Consider the following 16,822-nt stretch of genomic DNA (forward strand, 5'->3'; position numbering starts at 1 on the left):
AACCACCTTCACTTGGAATGCTTTTCCAACAGTCTTGAAGCAGTTCCCAAAAATCGCAAATTTGGACTCCAGGCCAAAAGATACATTTCCACAGGTCTAATGTCCATTGCTTGTGTTTCTTGGCCCAAACAAGTCTCTTCTTCTTATTGGTGTCTCTGTGAAGCATTTATTTGGGCTGCAATTTCTGAGGCTGGTAACTCTAATGAACTTATCCTCTGCAGCAGAGGTAACTCTGGGTCTTCCATTCCTGTGGTGGTCCTCATGAGAGCCAGTTTTATCATAGCGCTTGATGGTTTCTACGACGGCACTTGAAGAAACTTTCAAAGATCTTGACATTTTCCGTATTGACTGACTTTCATGTCTTAAAGTAATGATGGACTGTCGTTTCTCTTTGCTTATTTGAGCTGTTCTTGCCATAATATGGACTTGGTCTTTTACCAAACAGGGCTATCTTCTGTATACCACCCCTACCTTGTCACAACACAACTGATTGGTTCAAACTTATTAAGAAGGAAAGAAATTCCACAAATTAACTTTTAAAGAGGCACACCTGTTAATTGAAAAGGGTGGCTACTTGAAGAATCTCAAATATAAAATATATTTTGATTTGTTTAACACTTTTGTGTTACAATGTAGAAAATTGTAAAAATAAAGAAAAACCCTTGAATGAGTAGGTATTCTAAAACTTTTGAACGGTAGTGTACATGACATATGACTATAGACATGACATATGACTATAGACATGACATATGACTATTTACATGACATATAACTATAGACATGACTATATACATGACATATGACTATAGACATGACATATGATTATAGACATGACATATGACTATAGACATGACATAAGACTATAGACATGACATAAGACTATAGACATGACATAAGACTATAGACATGACATAAGACTATTTACACTAAATGGGGTTCAGTTCACCATGTATTAAACTATGTGTGTGTGTGTGTGTGTGTGTGTGTACGTGCGTGCGTGTGTGTGTGACTACAGTAGCTACTAGTTAATGCCATGTGGGCTCCCAAGGCCCCTGGTGAACTGACCTGATGAGAACACACTGGCTGTCGTGTCTCTTCCAGAGACAGCGGTAACACTCGTTGGCCACAGCGAAGATGTGAGGGGGCAGCTCTCCCAGGTGGTGTCTGCTATACAGGTCTACTGCTGTTGGGTCATACAGACCTGGGATCTGTTTATAGGGGTTCACAGCTGCCAGGATTGACCCTATGTTGGTCTGGTGGGGGGATGGGGCAGATGGGGGTGGAAGCATGGGATGACATTTTTAGATCAGTCTTCTTTACTGCTTAGATAATTGTCTGATTATTTTGCTGTAACAGGGACAGAGAGATAGAGATAGACATGGATACCATCTGATCAGCTTAACAAGACAACAATCCACCCTGATAGGAATTAACCCTGTTTCCATCCCTCATCACTGAGAGATTAGTTCAGAGTCTGACTCTACTGTTCTGTTCCCCGTATTAAATACCTGAGGTCAATACTGGAACATTCTCAGATTAATTCCACTGTTCTGTTCCCCGTATTAAATACCTGAGGTCAATACTAGTCGGTACAGTTAGTACTTACAGTATTATTATTATTATAGGAATGAATCATGACTTGTTGTATAATTCCGTTTGAATTGAAAGCAGCCTGGGTAAAGTGTGTTAGTGGGTCATTGTGTTTATAATGACAACAGATTGTAATGTAATAGAACCAGCCCACTAAAAGCCTAACCTGACTCACCATTCCAACTGAATTATTCCAACGTCCCCTACATACTTTAGTCTGAGACTGCCATCATTGAAGTCGTTTGTGGTGACGTTAAAACCTCTTAAGGATCCGCCCCTTTTTTCAATTTTTGTTTAAAATGACATACCCAAATCTAACTGCCTGTAGCTCAGGCCCTGAAGCAAGGATCTGCATATTCTTGGTACCATTTGAAAGGAAACACTTTGCAGTTTATGGAAATGTAAAAGGAATGTAGTAGAATATAACACAATAGATCTGGTAAAAGATAATACAAAGACAAAACCAACCGTTCTTTTGTATTTATTTTGTACCGTCATCTTTGAAATGCAAGAGAAAGGCCATAATGTATTATTCCAGCCCAGGTGCAATTTAGATTGTGGCCACTAGATGGCAGCAGTGTATGTGTATATATGTATGTGTATATGCAAAGTTTTAGACAGATTTTTTTACAAATTTATTTCACCTTTATGATCCAATGAACCATTCAAAATGTTGTATCAAGACTGCCCAAATGTGCCTAATTTGTTTATTAATAACTTTTCATGTTCATAACTGCACTCTCCTCAAAAAATAGCATGGTATTCTTTCACTGTAATAGCAACTGTAAATTGGACAGTGCAGTTAGATTAACAAGAATTTAAGCTTTCTGCCCATATCAGATATGTCTATGTCCTGGGAAATGTTCTTGTTACTTACAACCTCATGCTAATCGCATTAGCCTACGTTAGCTCAACACCGATCCCTTAAAATGAGGCGTGTTGCAAAAGTCATCAGCGAGTGGATCCTCTCTAACCAATATCAACGCCAACGGCTTCATGTTCTGGCTCTGGCCCAAAACCATCGTTTTTTTTTGTACTAATCAGAATGGTTAGAATGTGTTTGCATTCTAGAAATCGTCGGGGAGGTACTCAGATCCAGACTCATTGTGGAGAAGAAAGTAAAGTCCACGGGGTGGGGTAGCGTTTGGCCAGAGCAAAGGAGTTTGGGTAGCCAGACAACTTAAAGCTTAGATGAGGCTCTGATCAGTCCCTACACCCAAACGAGGGCACTGCGCTCATCCACCTCTGGCCTGCTCGCCTCCCTACCTCTGAGGAAGCACAGTTCCCGCTCAGCCCAGTCAAAACTGTTCGCTGCTCTGGCACCCCAATGGTGGAACAAGCTCCCTCACGACGCCAGGACAGCGGAGTCAATCACCACCTTCCGGAGACACCTGAAACCCCACCTCTTTAAGGAATACCTGGGATAGGATAAAGTAATCCTTCTACCCCCCCCCCCCCAAAAGATATAGATGTACTATTGTAAAGTGGTTGATCCACTGGATATCATAAGGTGAATGCACCAATTTGTAAGTCGCTCTGGATAAGAGCGTCTGCTAAATGACTTAAATGTAAAATGTAAATGTAATGATGAGATTAGGATGAGCATTGTCCTGTTGGAAGACGTCCATGATAGTGTGGCTGTTCAGTAATGAACACCTGCATTGCTTGCTGTTTGGGGTATTAGGTTGGGTTTCTGTACAGCACTTTGTGACATCTACTGACGTAAAAAGGTCTTTATAAATACATTTTGATTGATTGATAATTGTCCTGTGCTCTTTGACCTGGCATGTTCTGTTATAATCTCCACCCGGCACAGCCAGAAGAGGACTGGCCACCCCTCATAGCCTGGTTCCTCTCTAGGTTTCTTCCTAGGTTCTGGCCTTTCTAGGGAGTTTTTCCTAGCCACCGTGCTTCTACACCTGCATTGCTTGCTGTTTGGGGGTTTTAGGCTGGGTTTCTGTACAGCACTTTGAGATATCAGCTGATGTAAGAAGGGCTATATAAATACATTTGATTTGTTTTGATTTAAACAGCAGACAGGCCCGGTTCCCCAAAGGGAGGTAGAGCAGTAACACTATGGTCCAGGGCCCGGTTCCCCAAGGGGAGGTAGAGCAGTAACACTATGGTCCAGGGCCCGGTTCCCCAAAGGGAGGTAGAGCAGTAACACTATGGTCCAGGGCCGGTTCCCCAAGGGGAGGTAGAGCAGTCCTACTATGGTCCAGGGCCCGGTTTCCCAAGGGGAGGTAGAGCAGTCGAACTATGGTCCAGGGCCCGGTTCCCCAAGGGGAGGTAGAGCAGTAACACTATGGTCCAGGGCCCGGTTCCCCAAGGGGAGGTAGAGCAGTCGAACTACGGTCCAGGGCCCGGTTCCCCAAGGGGAGGTAGAGCAGTCCTACTATGGTCCAGGGCCCGGTTCCCCAAGGGGAGGTAGAGCAGTAACACTATGGTCCAGGGCCCGGTTCCCCAAGGGGAGGTAGAGCAGTCGAACTATGGTCCAGGGCCCGGTTCCCCAAGGGGAGGTAGAGCAGTCCTACTATGGTCCAGGGCCCGGTTCCCCAAGGAGAGGTAGAGCAGTCCTACTATGGTCCAGGGCCCGGTTCCCCAAAGGGAGGTAGAGCAGTCCTTCTATGGTCCAGGGCCCGGTTCCCCAAAGGGAGGTAGAGCAGTCCTACTATGGTCCAGGGCCCGGTTCCCCAAGGGGAGGTAGAGCAGTAACACTATGGTCCAGGGCCCGGTTCCCCAAGGGGAGGTAGAGCAGTCCTATGGTCCAGGGCCCGGTTCCCCAAGGGGAGGTAGAGCAGTAACACTATGGTCCAGGGCCCGGTTCCCCAAGGGGAGGTAGAGCAGTAACACTATGGTCCAGGGCCCGGTTCCCCAAGGGGAGGTAGAGCAGTCCTTCTATGGTCCAGGGCCCGGTTCCCCAAGGGGAGGTAGAGCAGTCCTTCTATGGTCCAGGGCCCGGTTCCCCAAAGGGAGGTAGAGCAGTAACACTATGGTCCAGGGCTCGGTTCCCCAAGGGGAGGTAGAGCAGTAACACTATGGTCCAGGGCCCGGTTCCCCAAGGGGAGGTAGAGCAGTAACACTATGGTCCAGGGCCCGGTTCCCCAAGGGGAGGTAGAGCAGTCCTTCTATGGTCCAGGGCCCGGTTCCCCAAGGGGAGGTAGAGCAGTCCTTCTATGGTCCAGGGCCCGGTTCCCCAAGGGGAGGTAGAGCAGTAACTCTATGGTCCAGGGCCCGGTTCCCCAAGGGGAGGTAGAGCAGTCCTACTATGGTCCAGGGCCCGGTTCCCCAAAGGGAGGTAGAGCAGTAACACTATGGTCCAGGGCCCGGTTCCCCAAGGGGAGGTAGAGCAGTAACACTATGGTCCAGGGCCCGGTTCCCCAAAGGGAGGTAGAGCAGTAACACTATGGTCCAGGGCCCGGTTCCCCAAGGGGAGGTAGAGCAGTAACACTATGGTCCAGGGCCCGGTTCCCCAAAGGGAGGTAGAGCAGTAACATTATGGTCCAGGGCCCGGTTCCCCAAAGGGAGGTAGAGCAGTAACACTATGGTCCAGGGCCCGGTTCCCCAAGGGGAGGTAGAGCAGTAACACTATGGTCCAGGGCCCGGTTCCCCAAGGGGAGGTAGAGCAGTAACACTATGGTCCAGGGCCCGGTTCCCCAAGGGGAGGTAGAGCAGTAACACTATGGTCCAGGGCCCGGTTCCCCAAGGGGAGGTAGAGCAGTAACACTATGGTCCAGGGCCCGGTTGCCCAAGGGGAGGTAGAGCAGTAACACTATGGTCCAGGGCCCGGTTCCCCAAAGGGAGGTAGAGCAGTAACACTATGGTCCAGGGCCCGGTTGCCCAAGGGGAGGTAGAGCAGTAACACTATGGTCCAGGGCCCGGTTCCCCAAGGGGAGGTAGAGCAGTAACACTATGGTCCAGGGCCCGGTTCCTCAAGGGGAGGTAGAGCAGCCAATAACTTTGAAATGAAGTTGACAAAAAAAATATATAAAGTTGCCAATGTCTTTACAGTTGAACATTCACAGGATAAAAATATGCAACAAATAAAAACAGAGAAGACCGCATTAAAAATGATCAACCACAAGGTTATAATATCTCTCTAAGAGCTGATCTGTAGTCAGTATTGTGGAATAATTGTAATGTTAAGGTCAGATTTGAATGGAGAAAGCTGTTCCTAGAACAGCACTGCCTTTCTTTCAATCCCATCAGTATCGACACATGCTGCTGCTATGACGCACTTAGTGAACATTATTTCTGTTGTTTTGGGAAACGTACGTCTTCGGTCGTCATGGGAATAATGCATCGCTTAAACACCCGTAAGCCTAAATTCCATCACTATCAGGAAACCGGACCCTGATTTGTTTGGCAGACAAGACTGTAAACTTGTCTTACACAGGTAATGTCTGGTAGGGTTAGACTATAACAGTGTCTTAAATACAGTCGATAATGTCTGGTAGGGTTGGACTATAACAGTGTCTTACATACAGTAGATAATGACTGGTAGGTTTAGACTATAACAGTGTCTTACATACAGTAGATAATGTCTGGTAGGGTTAGACTATAACAGTGTCTTAAATACAGTAGATAATGTCTGGTAGGGTTAGACTATAACAGTGTCTTACATACAGTAGATAATGTCTGTCTGGTAGGGTTAGACTATAACAGTGTCTTACATACAGTAGATAATGTCTGTCTGGTAGGGTTAGACTATAACAGTGTCTTACATACAGTAGATAATGTCTGTCTGGTAGGGTTGGACTATAACAGTGTCTTACATACAGTAGATAATGTCTGGTAGGGTTAGACTATAACAGTGTCTTAAATACAGTAGATAATGACTGGTAGGTTTAGACTATAACAGTGTCTTACATACAGTAGATAATGTCTGGTAGGGTTGGACTATAACAGTGTCTTACCTACAGTAGATAATGTCTGGTAGGGTTGGACTATAACAGTGTCTTACATACAGTAGATAATGTCTGTCTGGTAGGGTTGGACTATAACAGTGTCTTACATACAGTAGATAATGTCTGGTAGGGTTGGACTATAACAGTGTCTTACCTACAGTAGATAATGTCTGGTAGGGTTGGACTATAACAGTGTCTTACATACAGTAGATAATGTCTGGTAGGGTTGGACTATAACAGTGTCTTACCTACAGTAGATAATGTCTGGTAGGGTTAGACTATAACAGTGTCTTACCTACAGTAGATAATGTCTGGTAGGGTTGGACTATAACAGTGTCTTACATACAGTAGATAATGTCTGGTAGGGTTGGACTATAACAGTGTCTTACATAGATGCAGTCCTTCTGGTAGCGCAGGTAAAGGTTGTACATGATGGCAGCTTCATGTAGTTCTGCCAGAGTAGACATGTCCTCTACTCCATTAATACTGGTGGGGTGCATAGGAAACACCTTGTCTCTGCTCAGCTCCCCCTGCTGCAGGCACATCACCTGAGATACAGAGAGACAACAGGTAGTTAGCTTTACTGCTGCAGGTACATCACCTGAGATACAGAGACACACAGGTAGTTAGCTTTACTGCTGCAGGTACATCACCTGAAACACAGAGATTACAGGACATTGACTTCACAGCAGGCATAGGCATACAGTAAGGCTCACTTAGGTTAACTAACCAGAGGAAAGCTATCTCTACTTAAGACTACAGGACACATCACAACAAGTGTTTTAGGCCTTCAGGACACCTCACAGCAGGTATAGTAGGACTACAGGACACCTCACAACAGGTATAGTAGGACTACAGAACACCTCACAACAGGTATAGTAGGACTACAGAACACCTCACAACAGGTATAGTAGGACTACAGAACACCTCACAACAGGTGTAGTAGGACTACAGGACACCTCACAGCAGGTGTAGTAGGACTACAGGACACCTCACAACAGGTGTAGTAGACCATCAGGACACCTCACAACAGGTGTAGTAGACCTACAGGACACCTCACAACAGGTGTAGTAGACCTTCAGGACACCTCACAACAGGTGTAGTAGGACTACAGGACACCTCACAGCAGGTGTAGTAGACCTTCAGGACACCTCACAGCAGGTGTAGTAGACCATCAGGACACCTCACAACAGGTGTAGTAGACTACAGGACACCTCACAGCAGGTGAAGTAGACCTTCAGGACACCTCACAACAGGTGTAGTAGGACTACAGGACACCTCGCAGCAGGTGTAGTAGACCATCAGGACACCTCACAACAGGTGTAGTAGACTACAGGACACCTCGCAGCAGGTGAAGTAGACCTTCAGGACACCTCACAACAGGTGTAGTAGGCTTCAGGACACCTCACAGCAGGTGTAGTAGGCCTTCAGGACACCTCACAGCAGGTGTAGTAGACCTTCAGGACACCTCACAGCAGGTGTAGTAGACCTTCAGGACACCTCACAACAGGTGTAGTAGGCCTTCAGGACACCTCACAACAGGTGTAGTAGGTCTTCAGGACACCTCACAACAGGTGTAGTAAGACTACAGGACACCTCACAGCAGGTGTAGTAGGACTACAGGACACCTCGCAGCAGGTGTAGTAGGACTACAGGACACCTCGCAGCAGGTGTAGTAGGACTACAGGACACCTCACAGCAGGTGTAGTAGGACTACAGGACACCTCACAGCAGGTGTAGTAGACTACAGGACACCTCACAGCAGGTGTAGTAGGACTACAGGACACCTCGCAGCAGGTGTAGTAGGACTACAGGACACCTCACAGCAGGTGTAGTAGACCTTCAGGGGACCTCACAGCAGGTGTAGTAGACCTTCAGGGGACCTCACAGCAGGTGTAGTAGACCTTCAGGGGACCTCACAGCAGGTGTAGTAGGACTACAGTAAGAGATAGTCTTCTACCATCTCCACTCTATCGTGCCGACTCAACATGCTTCCACCATCTATGGTGGATGCGTACCCAGACCAGCTCAGAACAGCTCGGCTCAGTACTGTGAAAACCCCTTTAGAGGCCATAGCTTTAGCTTTAGGGGTCAGGAGGACACAGGCAGGTTCAGGGTGATGTAGCTGGCACCATACCAGGAACTCATGGGTGATGTAGCTGGCACCATGCCAGGATATCATGGGTGATGTAGCTGGCACCATGCCAGGATATCATGGGTGATGTAGCTGGCACCATGCCAGGATCTCATGGGTGATGTAGCTGGCACCATGCCAGGATCTCATGGGTGATGTAGCTGGCACCATGCCAGGATCTCATGGGTGATGTAGCTGGCACCATGCCAGGATCTCATGGGTGATGTAGCTGGCACCATGCCAGGATCTCATGGGTGATGTAGCTGGCACCATGCCAGGATCTCATGGGTGATGTAGCTGGCACCATGCCAGGATCTCATGGGTGATGTAGCTGGCACCATGCCAGGATCTCATGGGTGATGTAAATGGCACCATGCCAGGATCTCATGGGTGATGTAGCTGGCACCATACCAGGATCTCATGGGTGATGTAGCTGGCACCATGCCAGGATCTCATGGGTGATGTAGCTGGCACCATGCCAGGATCTCATGGGTGATGTAGCTGGCACCATGCCAGGAACTCATGGGTGATGTAGCTGGCACCATGCCAGGATCTCATGGGTGATGTAGCTGGCACCATGCCAGGATCTCATGGGTGATGTAGCTGGCACCATGCCAGGAACTCATGGGTGATGTAGCTGGCACCATGCCAGGATCTCATGGGTGATGTAGCTGGCACCATGCCAGGATCTCATGGGTGATGTAGCTGGCACCATGCCAGGATCTCATGGGTGATGTAGCTGGCACCATGCCAGGATCTCATGGCGATACTAATCGATACTAGACATGCCAAAGGGCCAGCTGAGGTGCCCATTCTTCCCCTTCACACACACCTGCCTGCCTGCTACCATCCACCATGTCATGCACAATAGTCCTTCCACATTGGATACACCCAGAGCTAGGTTACAGTGGACAGAGCTAGGCTGGTTACAGTGGACAGAGCTAGGCTGGTTACAGTGGACAGAGCTAGGCTGGTTACAGTGGACAGAGCTAGGCTGGTTACAGTGGACAGAGCTAGGCTGGTTACAGTGGACAGCTAGGCTGGATACAGTGGACAGAGCTAGGCTGGTTACAGTGGACATTCCTGAAACTATCTACTGTAGATGGAGCCTGTCACATTACTGAAACTATCTACTGTAGATGGAGCCTGTCACATTACTGAAACTGTCTACTGTAGATGGAGCCTGTCACATTACTGAAACTGTCTACTGTAGATGGAGCCTGTCACATTACTGAAACTGTCTACTGTAGATGGAGCCTGTCACATTACTGAAACTGTCTACTGTAGATGGAGCCTGTCACATTACTGAAACTGTCTACTGTAGATGGAGCCTGTCACATTACTGAAACTGTCTACTGTAGATGGAGCCTGTCACATTACTGAAACTGTCTACTGTAGATGGAGCCTGTCACATTACTGAAACTGTCTACTGTAGATGGAGCCTGTCACATTACTGAAACTGTCTACTGTAGATGGAGCCTGTCACATTACTGAAACTGTCTACTGTAGATGGAGCCTGTCACATTACTGAAACTATCTACTGTAGATGGAGCCTGTCACATTACTGAAACTATCTACTGTAGATGGAGCCTGTCACATTACTGAAACTATCTACTGTAGATGGAGCCTGTCACATTACTGAAACTATCTACTGTAGATGGAGCCTGTCACATTACTGAAACTATCTACTGTAGATGGAGCCTGTCACATTACTGAAACTATTCTGTCACATTACTAAAAACTTCATAAGCCTTTTTAAACCTCAAATACACTACAAATATACTACTGCATCTGGGTGATCAAATGAAGATCTTAGATAATCTGTATGTTTCTGAGGCCAAACCACATCATTCAGTCTGCCTGACATGGATATGTGTGATCTGTTATCCAAGTACTTCTGTCATCCCAGCTGGATTTGAGTGCATGGTCAGAGATGTTGTGAGAAAGAGAACGCCCTGCTGTGGTTCCACCCTGTCATGTTGGGACTGATAAATGGTTAGGATTAGTTAACATGCTACAGGCCTAGAGGAGTAAGGGTTAGCTAACATGCTACAGTGCTAAAGGAGTAAGGGTTAGCTGACACGCTACAGGGCTAAAGGAGTAATGGTTAGATAATACACGACAGGTTTAACAGGGCTAACAGGCCTAAAGGAGTAAGGGTTAGCTAACACGCTACAGGGCTAACAGGGCTAACAGGCCTAGAGGAGTAAGGGTTAGCTAACACGCTACAGGGCTAACAGGCCTAAAGGAGTAAGGGTTAGCTAACATGCTACAGGGCTAACAGGGCTAACAGGCCTAAAGGAGTAAGGGTTAGCTAACACACTACAGGGCTAACAGGCCTAAAGGAGTTAGGTTTAGCTAACACGCTACAGGGCTAACAGGCCTAAAGGAGTAAGGGTTAGCTAACATGCTACAAAACTAACAGGCCTAAAGGTGTTATGGTTAGCTAACACGCTACAGAGCTAACAGGCCTACCTCCAGCCCTGACCTTTAACCCCAGAGATCAGTGTGAACTGTAATAGATTCACACCTCTGACATCTATAACCCTAACCCTCACTCTGTAGCCTGTTAGCCTGTGAGCTAACTGTAATTCACATCTATAACCCTAACCCTCACCCTGTAGCCTGTTAGCCTGTTAGCCTGTGAGCTAACTCTAATTCACACTAACTCACATCTATAACCCTAACCCTCACCCTGTAGCCTGTTAGCCTGTGAGCTAACCCTAATTCACATCTATAACCCTAACCCTCACCCTGTAGCCTGTTAGCCTGTGAGCTAACCCTAATTCACATCTATAACCCTAACCCTCACCCTGTAGCCTGTTAGCCTGTGAGCTAACCCTAATTCACATCTATAACCCTAACCCTCACCCTGTAGCCTGTTAGCCTGTGAGCTAACCCTAATTCACACTAACTCACATCTATATTTTGATCTCTCTTGACCATCAGGCCATTAGGTAAAACCCCTGACAGGGAGAAACGTGCATATGTTCATATCCACTCTCCAGGATCCTCTAACTTGGTATCTCCCAGGATGCACTGGGAAAACAGGAAGAGGAAGCCTCACAGAGAGAAAGAAGGAAGTCCCAGCAGCCAATGCGTGAATCCGACGCTCTCTGGAATAGAATTGATTAACCGTTCTCCAGTCACTAATTAACATTGGTCTGATCAGCGCCTGCCCCTGTCGTCTCCATGGAAACGTGCCTAGCGGTGTACATGTGAGCGGAGTTGGGATAGCAGCCAGGAGGGGTGCTGAGGTTCACAACTAGTCCCACTGGGACAGTACAAAGAGAACAGTATTAGGTCTGCCCTAGAAAAAAAAGGTCTTCTGACCTCAATAAGACTTCCCGCTGGTTAAATAAAACAGTAGCGAAGCTGTTACAGTAGAACCAACAGGGATGAACAATACACTAGATTACAGTAGTGACGAACAGTAGACTAGATTACAGTAGAAGCCACACTAGGGCCCTCTGGGGAAACACAGTAGTTGCACAGCTGTAATCTCTGGAGCAGATTAGTGGGGCAGGAGAGAATCGTATGTCAATATTTCATCATCATGTCAGGACGATCCTGCAATAAACCCTGTCTCTTGAGGCATTACTATGGTACTCATCATATCCCAGTACTACTGTGCTAATCACACCACATCTCGACCAGGCCTAGCTGAACGACTCTTTTTACTGGCTCTAGTAGTCATGATTTGGGGTTTTTTCCAGAGTGTTTTTAGTCGTTTGTTTGACCAGCTGGCCGCAATGAATTGTACAGCAGGACTAATACGAGCTTCTCTGCTCCAGACACTGTCTATCATGTGCACCAGGGAAAATAGATCATAAAGAAGAAAAATACATGTTTAGAGCTGATAATTGATCACATGGTGCAATAATTAATGAAAACTAATTGACTATTGAATGTTATGATTTACATTTTAGTCATTTAGCAGACACTCTTACCCAGAGCAACTTACAGTAGTGAATGCATACATATCATACATTTTTTTTGTCTTTTTTGTACTGGTCCCCCGTGGGAATTGAACCCACAACCCTGGCATTGCAAACACCATGCTCTACCAACTGAGCCACACGGGACATACACATCCTCTGCTCAACAAATTCCGACTCCAGAACAAATCGTTTTGGGGGAGCCGCAGTTTGTGAACTGCGTTTCACTTTCACGACAGTCAAGCAATGCATTCCTCCAAAAAAGTTGTTCACAAGCTAGTCCGGTTGCGGCCACAACTAGTACTTGTTTCAAATGTATGAAGAAATATTCTTAGTTGTACGTATGTCTAACAATCAACAAATGCACATTGTTTAAAGCAGAAATATGTTACTTTTTGGGCAATCTGACCAAATTCACATAGAAATGTATGTTATAGATCTGTCATTCTCATTGAAAACAAGTCTAAGAAGCGGTAGATCTGTTCTACGTGCTCTATTTCTCCACCATGGGGTGGTGCACAATCGGCCCAGCGTTGTCCGGATTAGGGGAAGGTTTCGCCAGCAGGGATGTTCGTGTCCCATCGTGCACTAGCGACTCCTGTGGCGTGGCGTGGCGTGGCGGGCCAGGCGCAGTGCATGCTGACATGGTCGCCAGGTGTAAGGTGTTTCCTCTGACACATTGGTGCGGCTGGCTTCCGGGTTAAGCGGGCAGTGTGGCTTGGCTGGGTTGTGTTTCGGAGGATGCACGGCTCTTGACCTTCGCCTCTCCCGAGTCCATACGGCAGTTGCAGCGATGGGACAAGACTAACTACCAATTGAGGAGAAAAAAAAAGAGAAAAAATATATATATTTGTCGAAATAATAGCTTTCTTTACTGAAGGAGTAGAAAAGTTCAGAGACGGTAAAAAGAGCCGAACTTCTCATCACTGCTATAGACTAATAACAGTAGTCAGCTGCTGCTGCAAAGAAAAGGAAACCTCAGATACTATAATACACAGGGTTGGGAATGTGATTCTCCAATATACACACAGAGAAATATAGGCTATATCAGCAGTCTTTCTGGACATGAGAAAACAACGGTCTCTGTCATGAGAGACGTATAATTAGCAGAGACTAAAACATGTTTCTCCACAGGGCGTTCTCTTGGCCTCCTCAGATTTAACAGCTCCTGTGTCCTCGGGGCACAGACAGAGAAGGCTTTACACTTTTCACTGCACACTGACCCTGTATAAAATCACCATCATGTCTTCAGCGACAACGACTGTGTATTCCAGCCTGGTGGAGAGATACTGTAAAGATGATAGACTCCAGCCAACGCTGAGAGTTGACCTGTGACCTTGTGTAGAAACTCAGTAGACACCAGCCAACGCTGAGAGTTGACCTGTGACCTTGTGTAGAAACTCAGTAGACTCCAGCCAACGCTGAGAGTTGACCTGTGACCTTGTGTAGAAACTCAGTAGACACCAGCCAACGCTGAGAGTTGACCTGTGACCTTGTGTAGAAACTCAGTAGACTCCAGCCAACGCTGAGAGTTGACCTGTGACCTTGTGTAGAAACTCAGTAGACACCAGCCAATGCTGAGAGTTGACCTGTGACCTTGTGTAGAAACTCAGTAGACACCAGCCAACGCTGAGAGTTGACCTGTGACCTTGTGTAGAAACTCAGTAGACTCCAGCCAACGCTGAGAGTTGACCTGTGACCTTGGGTAGAAACTCAGTAGACACCAGCCAACGCTGAGAGTTGACCTGTGACCTTGTGTAGAAACTCAGTAGACTCCAGCCAACGCTGAGAGTTGACCTGTGACCTTGGGTAGAAACTCAGTAGACTCCAGCCATGCTGAGAGTTGACCTGTGACCTTGTGTAGAAACTCAGTAGACTCCAGCCAACGCTGAGAGTTGACCTGTGACCTTGTGTAGAAACTCAGTAGACACCAGCCAACGCTGAGAGTTGACCTGTGACCTTGTGTAGAAACTCAGTAGACTCCAGCCAACGCTGAGAGTTGACCTGTGACCTTGTGTAGAAACTCAGTAGACTCCAGCCAACGCTGAGAGTTGACCTGTGACCTTGTGAAGAAACTTCAACAGAGCTAGCTGCCACTAGAACACACGTTGTCCACATTTAGATCCAGCCTCAGAACAGCACAGCAGAGGCCTCCAGAAATAGCATGAAGCCTGGGGCACGGGTGAGGAGGACAGCTGGGTGAACAGAGCTTAGGAATGGGGACAGGGAAGATGTCTTGTACTTTTGGGCTCTGGGGGTAACCTAGGGCCTTTGGATTAGAATGTACTGTCTCGGAACAAGGAATGACATACAGGACAGCCAGCACCTGATGCAACATCAGTCCAAGACCAGACCAGAACAGAATAGAACAAACCCGACCAGACCAAACCAAACCAGACCAGACAAGACCAAACCAGACCAAACCTGAACAGATCAAACCAGACCAGAACAGAATAGAACAAACCCGACCAGACCAAACCAAACCAGACCAGACAAGACCAAACCAGACCAAACCTGAACAGATCAAACCAGACCAGAACAGAATAGAACAAACGCGACCAGACCAAACCTGAACAGACCAGACCTGAACAAACTAAACCAGACCAGACCTGAACAGATCAAACCAGACCAAACCAGACCAGACCAGACAAGACCAGACCAAACCAGACCAGACAAGACCAAACCAGACCAGACCAGACCTGAAAAGATCAAACCAGACCAAACCAGACCAGACCAAACCAGACCTGAATAGACCAAACCAGACCAGACTTGAACAGATCAAACCAGACCAAACCTGAACAGACCAGACCAGACCTGAACAGACCAAACCAGACCAGACCAAACCAGACCAAACATGAACAGATCAATCCAGACCAAGGGCAGCAGTTAGCCTAGTGGTTACAGTGTTGGACTAGTAACCGAAAGGTTGCTAGATCGAATCCCTGAGCTGACAAGGTAAAAATCTGTCATTCTGCCCCTGAACAAGGCAGTTAACCCACTGTTCCCCGGTAGGCCGTCATTGTAAATAAGAAATTGTTCTTAACTGACTTGCCTAGCAAAATAAAACCCAGCTTGGAGCTTTTGCCAAAAGGCACCTAAAGGACTCAGACCATGAGAAACAAGATTCTATGGTCTGATGAAACCAAGATTTAACTCTCTGGCACTCTTTTAAGTGTATGTAAACTTCCGACTTCAACTGTAAGTATCAAAAGTAAAAGTATAAATAATTTCAAGTTTCTTCTATTAAGCAAAGCAGACGGCACCATTTTCTGGTTTTCAAAAATGTACAGATAGCCAGGGGCACACTCCAACACTCAGATATCTTTTTCAAAGGATGCATTTGTGTTTAGTGAGTCCGCCTGATCAGAGGCAGTAGGGACGACCAGGGATGTTCTCTGTTCAGTGAGTCCTCCAGATCAGAGGCAGCAGGGGTGACCAGGGATTTTCTCTGTTTAGTGAGTCCTCCAGATCAGAGGCAGTAGGGATGACTACGTATTCTCTTGATAAGTGTTTGAATTAGAATATTTTCCTGTCCTGCTAAGCATTCAAAATGTAACGAGTACTTTTGGGAAAATGTAGGAAGTAAAAAGTACATTATTTCCTTTAGGAATTAAAAGTAAAAGTTGTCAAAAATATAAATAGTAAAGTAAAGTACAGCTACCCCAAAAAATGACATCAGTTGTACTTTAAAGTATTTCGACTTAAGTACTTTACTCCACTGTGTATATGTTGAAGAAGGTGGGACTTAAGCTGCATCCCTGTCTCACCCCACGGCCCTGTGGAAAGAAATGTGTGTGTTCTTGCCAATTTTAACCACATACTGGTTGTTTGTGTACATGGATTTTATAACGTTTTCCCCCCACACCAGTTTCCATCAATTTGTAAAGCAGACCCTCATGCCAAATTGAAACAAAGGCTTTTTTTAAATCAACAAAGCATGAAAAGACTTTGTGTCACGCCCTGATCTGTTGCTCCTGCTAAAGACATCTTGGCCCTCATCGCCGATTTCCACCGCCGACACCCCGGTCAGCCAGGTATGTGCCCAGGTAGGACGCCAGGTGGCGTCTATCCTCCTGATTCCTACTTACAAGCAAAAATTAAAGCAGGAAGCACCAGTCTATAAAAAAGTGGTCAGATGAAGCAGATGCTAAACTACAGGACTGTTTTGCTATCACAGACTGGAACATGTTCCGGGAATCTTCCGATGGCATTGAGGAGTACACCACATCAGTCACTGGCTTTATCAATAAGTG

At 46.6% G+C, this 16,822-nt stretch overlaps 1 protein-coding gene across 2 annotated transcripts in view; it reads right to left on the reverse strand.

Moving 5' to 3' along the window:
• The window catches only part of LOC115161451 (unconventional myosin-X), a 282,041-nt gene that overhangs the window by 205,728 nt on the left and 59,491 nt on the right, over nt 1–16,822 (reverse strand). For both annotated transcript variants that reach the window (XM_029712440.1, XM_029712439.1), the window contains exons 3-4: nt 6,887–7,045; nt 1,066–1,253 (exon numbers count right to left, since the gene is read on the reverse strand). In XM_029712440.1, the coding sequence (XP_029568300.1) occupies nt 1,066–1,253; nt 6,887–7,045 (347 nt within the window). The remainder of the gene's footprint in view (nt 1–1,065; nt 1,254–6,886; nt 7,046–16,822) is intronic.

Source organism: Salmo trutta, chromosome 24 (genome assembly GCF_901001165.1).
Source record: "Salmo trutta chromosome 24, fSalTru1.1, whole genome shotgun sequence".
Lineage (NCBI taxonomy): Eukaryota > Metazoa > Chordata > Actinopteri > Salmoniformes > Salmonidae > Salmo > Salmo trutta.